Source organism: Brassica rapa, chromosome A04 (assembly GCF_000309985.2).
Source record: "Brassica rapa cultivar Chiifu-401-42 chromosome A04, CAAS_Brap_v3.01, whole genome shotgun sequence".
Lineage (NCBI taxonomy): Eukaryota > Viridiplantae > Streptophyta > Magnoliopsida > Brassicales > Brassicaceae > Brassica > Brassica rapa.
Genome location: NC_024798.2, coordinates 17,404,466 through 17,412,133, shown reverse-complemented (window position 1 = coordinate 17,412,133; position 7,668 = coordinate 17,404,466). Strand labels below are relative to the sequence as shown.

Here is a 7,668-nt window from a genome sequence, read left to right as displayed (position 1 = left end):
GTCTGGGATGGCCTCATCCGATATTGGCGTCTTCCTGATTCCATTAGAATCGCCCAGTCTTGCTCTAACTCCCGTAACACAGTCGATGAGCACGGGAACGGGCCGATGCTTCACACTACGGGCCAAAAACCCCACGCTGGTGTCCGTTTGGAAATGGTAATTAAAAATTTAATTATATTAAATTTTTAGTATATTTTTATATATATTCTAATTAACAACTTTCTTAAATGTTTTTTTAGGCCAAAGAGACGGGAGAATTCCCGTCTCTTATGCAACTTTACGAGAGGACCCACAAGAACAAGGCGGGCCGATTTATAGATGGCAAGTCCGAGCAAATCTACAACGATTTGGCTGCTCGGGTTGAAGAACGCCAGACCCAGCTGACCCAACAGTCCACCGATGGATTACCCGTCACCTTATCCACACCTGAAGTGGATAAGCTTTACGAGGAGGTAAATTTTCTAAAATTTTAATTTTTTTAAATATTCATTTAATTTAACTTTAAATTTTTACTAACAAAATTTATTTTTTGTTTTTAAGGTTGTCCCTAAAAAAAAGGGACGGACGTTGGGGATTGGTTCCGTCAACGATGTTCCGAGAGCGACATCGTCTTATGTTCAGCGACGGGATGATGAAGTCTCTCAGCTGCGTAGGGAGTCCGAAGAGCTGCGTAGAGAGTCTACTCAGCTGCGTAGAGATTCTACTCAGCTGCGATCTCGTATGGGTGGACTCGAGGGCTTCTTGGACGTTGTAGCGGCCACAAATCCGGAATGGGCGACTTTGTTGAGGACCATGCGACAACAAAATCCTATCCCAGGCCAGTCACCGACCGACGACTCACATGCCGAGGCGGATGTTCAGGCGAGGAGTGATGAATTCTACGAGGCGATTAATTAACGACCACCCAAGTTCTTTTTAATTTCGGTCCTTGTATTATGAATTCAAAACTTATTTATATATAAAATATTTTGGTTTTGATTTTTTTAGAATTTTAATTTTATTAATAATTTAAATAATTTAAATTATATTTATAATTATAATTTTTTATATTTCTATAAAATAATGAAACAAGTAAATTCGTAGCTAATTTTGCGGCTTCTTTACGTGGAAGCTTAACGTGGTTTTTACGAGGAAACATTTACAAGGAAATAACGTGGAAATCTATCAAGGTTTTTACGTTAATTTTACGAGTATTTATTTACGTGGGTTTTACGAGGAAAGTTTTTCGTGGTAATTACGAGGAAACTTAGCGACGTCCTTACGAGGAATCTTTACGTGGTCTTTACGAGGAAAATTAGCGACGTCCTTACGAGGAATCTTTACGTGGTCTTTACGACGAAATATCCTCCTTCGCTTTTACGACGAAATTATTTCCTCGCTAACTTACGACGAATTAGCGAGGATATATGCGTTACGACAAACGTATAACGACGAAACGGGTTTCCTCGCTAATTCGTCGTAACACTGCTTTTACGACGAATTAGCGAGGAAAACTGCCCTCGTAAAACTTGTGTTTTCTTGTAGTGGATATTGGCAAACCCGGGGTTTTTTTGTGTAAAGATCTTATGGATATAGCTGTAGAAGTGCTTAAGATGAACATCACTACTTTAGGTTCTTTGGTTTTGACTATAAACGAGCAGATAATTTTTTTCGTGACTTTGGTTGCAAAGAAGTTGCTTCACGCTAAGGTGAAGTCTTACATCCCTGATTTTGAAGCTTGCGTTGGATCGATAATTACGTGTGTATATATATATACTTTATAATATAATTGGTTTTTATATTAATTTAGACTAGCTAGTTAGAGTAAGGGGCAAATGGTAAAATACTCCAGAGAGAGACTACTCACAACCATGTTTTTTTGTGTTTTTCTATTTTTGCAAATTTTTCATTTATTGTATATTTTTCTTGCAAATCGCTCTAAATTTAATCTTGGGCATGAGTAAGGGTCATTCGACAATATAATCAAGTATAGTTTCAGACCAGCCAAGCATGTTTGTTTCATGTTACCTAGATTGGAGCAATGGACCAGTTTTAAAAAAAAAATAATAATTAATGAATAAAAAGAGAATAATAGTTAATGAATAAAAAGAGATAAATCAAGAAACAAACAAGCTTACTGTAAAATATGAATAATAATCTCTTCATTTTATTTTGCCTCATGATGAAGGTACTTATTGACCTTAATTAATGGATCTGCACCAAACTTGGAACATAAGAGGTTAACACATCTTCCACATTCGTTTTCTCTTCGTAACATCCATCCACTACAACCACATAACATTTGCCCTCGTAAAAAAACTTACTAAATTCTTTACCCCAAACCACTGCAACTTTCTTCTCCTTGTCAATGAAGAAACTGCTAACTTCAAACCAGTGTTCAGAACCAAGGAAAGGTTTCAAATCAACTTTAAAGAAATTAGCCCACGACACTGCATTAGGCTCAATCTTAGTTGTAATCCATATCACCAACTCAGATTTAGCTATACCTTTGAAATAGCACCGCAAGCTGCTCTCCTCTGCACAAGAATATGGAATCTTATTATCATCATCAGTGTCAAATGGTAGATCCATACCCGGTCCAAGTTTCTCTTTAGTAAAATCGAAACCTAATAGTTTCCCATCAACAACAAAGTAACTGTTTCCCTTCAAGGACACACCTCTCTTCCATATCCGTTCAAAATATCTAGGAGTGACGATATTAAGAACCCTCCATGAACTAGACTCAAAATCGTAGATTTCATGCTTGGCGATAATATTAGTGTCATACTCATCATGGAAAAGCCCCAAGAGTTTGTTGTTGTTGTTGTCGTATCCTGTGGCATACCGATTTGTTGCTTTGTCTCTGGTGATGCCGAAATGTTAATTCTCCAGTGGCCGAGATTTGAATCCTGATGGCTTCACCATATTGGACTTTTTCCCTCAAGTTAATCACCACCAGACCAGGAGCCCTAGTTTTCTGCGGTGTTTCTTTGTAAATCTCTTATCTTTGGATAGAGTATTCCATCCTTTGCAAGTGGATTTTACTGCTTTGAGAGAAGTTGACGAGACCTTAGAGAGTATCTCCTCTACCAAATCCAATGAAAGATCAGTGATCATCGTCATTGTTTCCGTATAGAAATTAGTTAGGGTTTTTAACTCTTAGGTTGCCGTCTCTATTTTTCTTATTGACAAATAAGGTATGGAAAAGGAGCTATTTCCGATTAAATCGTTTTTTTTTTGTAAAGAGGCTTAAAACCGGTTTTTCTTTTTTAGTGTGGTTTTCTAAAATTTTAGTCAATTTAGTTACTTTAATTAAAATATTACGAAGATATATACATTGTTTCTATTTTTTTTTTGCCTTTTACAGTATATACTAAAAGGAAAGTGATTTTTTCTATTGATGAAAATAACAAGAAGTGATTTCATCTCTTGTGGCCTGTGGGATTACATGTTAGTAAATTGCTTGTATGAGTATAATCGTGGGCATCACCAACTCCACTCTATTTTTTAGACTAAAATAAAGACTGAATTAAAAATGCTACAATAATACTTTATTTCTCATTCTATAATCAATGGCGGAACTACACCTAGGGTAGGAGGGGCAGCTGTCCCCCATGAATTTTTCAAATCAATGTATTTTTGTACTGATTTTTTGTAATGCCCTGGTTTATAATTCAAATTTATAGAAATATAAAACTGTATTTTATAATTCTTCCCCAGATAACAAATATTTCTAGATCTGCCATTGTCTATAATAGTGTAAAAATGAGTTTACTCGTAAATTATTATTTTTTGTTCATCATTCTATTTTACACTCTAAAATATAGTACTATTGGGATATATCACAACTCTATTATGGAATTACTCTAGTTCAGAGTAAGAAATAAGGTGAACCATTAGAAATGGTCTTAAGCAATTTACTAACATGTAATTCCACAGCGACTAACTACGGTGTATATATATATATATATCATACAGTTAATATGCATATTTGTTTCCAAGGACTAAACAAACTCTGATTTGGGTTGATGGCGATGATAGAACAAAGTAAGTACCACCAGGGTAGTTTCGTAGTATTTTAAACTAACATAAATTGAGAATCAGACCACGAATGTACCAAGTTACTAACAACACAAAAATCTATATGCTACTCGACATATATCAAAGCTTTTGCACGATTAAATGCAATCTTGTGCATGAGTAAAGGTCATTCGACAATATAATCAAAGTATAGTTTCAGACCAGCCAAGCATTTTTTGTGTCTTGTTAACTAGATAGGAGCAGTTGACCAGGTTTTCTCAAAACAATATAATTCACTAATGAATAAGAAGAGATGATGCAAGAAACAAACAAGCTTACTGTAAAATGTGACTAATAATCTCTTCCTTTTCTTTTGCCACATGATGAAGGTACTTGGATCTGCACAGAACTTGGAACATAAGAGAAGACATATTGCTTCCCCGTTTTTGCTTGGTAGCATCCATCCTCTTCAACCACATAACATTTTTCCTCGTTTATATGACTTTTAAGTTCAGTACCACAAACCACTCCTATTTTCTTCTCCTTGTCAATGACGAAACTGCGAACTTTAAACCAATGGTCGAAACCAAGGAAAGGTTTCAAATCAACTTTAAAGAAATTGCTCCACGACACTGTATCAGGCTCAATCTTAGTTGTAATCCATATCACCAAGTCACATAGGTGCCTTTGAAATAGCACCGCAAGCTGCTCCCCTCTTACACAAGAATATGGAATCCTATCATACTCAAAATCATCACTACTTTCAAATGGTAGGTCCATAAACGGTCCAAATCTCTCTTTAGTAAAATCGAAACCTAATAATTTCCCGTCAACAACAAAGTAATTATCTCCCTTCACAGACACACCTCTCTCTCTTAACCGTTTAGGATTGGGGATATCATGACCCCTCCACGAACTAGACTTAAAATCGTATATTCCATGCCTGATTTCATGCTCATTAATTATATTATTCTCATGCACATTATAGAAACGCACCAAGACTTTATGGTTCTTGTTGTTGTCGTATCCAATAGCACACTGACCAAGACCCCTCCGCTTATTTCTGAGTTCAATCCATCTGGTTTGCGCCAAAGACGGGTTCCATACCACTAGCTTCTCCTCAGCGTAGCCTAACAATAAGCCGCCACAGTGATGGAGTATATGTAATTTGATAGGACTATGTAGTTTACCTATCTCCTTTATACATGGCAAGTCTTTGGTGTTATAATGGATTCTGTGGACATTGAATCTTCTTTGAGAAAAATAATAATCAAAAGTCAAGAACAACGGAAACTCTTTGGCCGAGTGTTTCTTTGTAAAGCTCTCATCTTTGGATAGGGTGTTCCATCTTTTGCATGTGGATTTTACTGCTTTGAGAGAAGTTAACGGAACCTTAGAGAGTATCTCCTCCACCAAATCTAATGAAAGATCAGTGATCATCGTCATTGTTTCCGTATAGAAATTAATTAGGGGTTTTAGCTCTATTTGTTTATATATAGACAAATAAGGTACGGAAAGGAGTTGTTTAAAAACAAAAAAGTTTGGAAAGGAGTTATTTCCGATAAAATAACTATTTTCCTTTTACAATGTGATTTTCTAAAATTTTAGTCAATTTAGTTATTTTATTGAAATATTATGGAATATGCCAACTATTGCAACCAGTCAAACAACCAAAGTCTCACTGCGAAGTCATATAGCTTTCAAGAAACTCTGGGACATGTTGACTACCAAAAGCCGCGAAGAGATCTTGCCCGAGGCCTAGACCGAAGGAGAAGACATGTGTTGTGAACTCTTAAGAGGGTACTGAAATCAATTTCCTTTGCTGGCTTCTTGTTGAGACTTGAGAGCACCAGTCTTCGCTCAAAGGTTTTTTCTTTTATTTTTTAAATAATAAACTAGATCTCGATTCGCGCAATCGCGCAGATTTTTGTTTTCATTTATTTTTATATAAATATTTTGTTTTTAATTCTAAATTGGTATATATTATAATATATGTGTCTATTAATTTTTAAAACATAATAAGTGTATGGTATATATTTTTTCATTGAATAAATTGTTTTAAACTTTCACATGTATTTGTATCTTCTTCTATATATATATTTTTGGATTATTATTTTATTATTAAAATCATAACTGTATATATAAAGATTAGTAAAATATTGTTTTATTGTCATATTCAAAGATATTGTAATATTTCACAAATTTAGAAAGTTTTTTAAAAAATAAACTTTTCGCCTCATAGATTTATATTATTGAGTAAATAATTAAACATTTAGTTTTGTTTAATTTTTAAAATAAACTATATAGTTTAAAATTTGTTTTCATTGGTTTAACGTAGTAAAGATTAATCATTGTTAGATAATATGATTTTTTTTTAAAAAAAATCTTTATAATTTTAAAAGTTAACAACGACAAATATTTAAATATTTAACATATGGAGGTATAGTATTACAACATTAATTATATCTATTTAATTTATACTCTCTATAAATCCAATGAATCATCTATTCTTTAAATCCAATCATTGATAGCCCAATAAAAATTTCTAGTAGGCCCAAAATTTGAATGATAAAATTAGAGATTAAATGTAATATGATTTTCTAGGAATATGTCCATTAGGTCTATTTTAAAAAAAAAATCATACATGAATCAAGGATGTGATTTATTTTTTAATATATAAGATATTCCTGTGATTTACATTCACATTTTGTTCAGATTCAGAAGCACTTCGTCAAGAACCTTTGGTGTTTTTTTGCTCATTATATCATACTAACTAAAATCTATATTATGTATAAAGATAGTCATTATATTATATTCAAATATTTAGTTAGTAACAATCAAAAAATGGTATTTGATATTCATTTAATTATCTTATATTTTCTGAAGTATTAATATACTAATTAAATATCTAACATATTAATTTATAATCCTATTTTTATCTACAGATAAAGGTTGTCCTTTAAATTTTGGACCTATACAGTTTTTCATTAATAATATAATGGATATTAAATATATAAATCTGAATATTCTGTTACACTAATTCATTTTTCTTACAAATTATTCGAGAATCAATAAACATAACCGATATTTTTAACAAATAAAATTTAATTTCGGCATCTAATCTATTAATTTAGAGTCCTATTTTTATATAATGATAAAAAGTAATCATTTAAATTTTGGACTTATATACTTTTCCATTTATAGATTAGATTGGATGTTAAATTTATAAATATGAATATTCTGTTACATTAATTCATTTTACTTACCAATGATATGGAAATCAATAAACATAACGGATACTTTTACCCAATGACATTTAATTACGACATACAAAATATCTATCTCTAAATACGACATACACAATACAGTATAGTATATCTGAAATCATTTCATCATGTGTTATGTCTTTTTGCATTTCCCACTCAATCATCATCTAATGGGAATTATGAATACATCATTTAAGAAAACTTACGAATAACATAAACATCAAAAAGAAACTCTTATACAGTATAATACTGCTACGTATTATCAAGATTTTAATATGTGTTGGTAATTAATAACCGGTGCTATAAAGAATTGGTTTAACCAAGCCATTGTCTATTTTTGGTACATATAAATTGTCAAATATTTAGAGCAACTAAACTAAATCGGTTAATTGTGAATTTCCTA

The 7,668-nt window shown here is 32.6% G+C and overlaps 1 protein-coding gene across 1 annotated transcript; it reads right to left on the bottom strand.

Annotated features, from left to right (window-relative positions):
• Positions 1-1,432: 1,432 nt before the first annotated feature.
• On the bottom strand, positions 1,433-6,139 carry LOC103865417 (putative F-box protein At5g51000). Its single transcript, XM_033289408.1, has 2 exons — positions 4,352-6,139; positions 1,433-2,857 (listed from the first exon to the last, which is right to left on the bottom strand). The coding sequence occupies exons 1-2, from the start codon at positions 5,443-5,445 to the stop codon at positions 2,185-2,187; spliced, it is 1,767 nt and encodes a 588-aa protein (XP_033145299.1). The 5' UTR covers positions 5,446-6,139; the 3' UTR covers positions 1,433-2,184.
• Between the last annotated feature and the right edge of the window lie 1,529 nt (positions 6,140-7,668).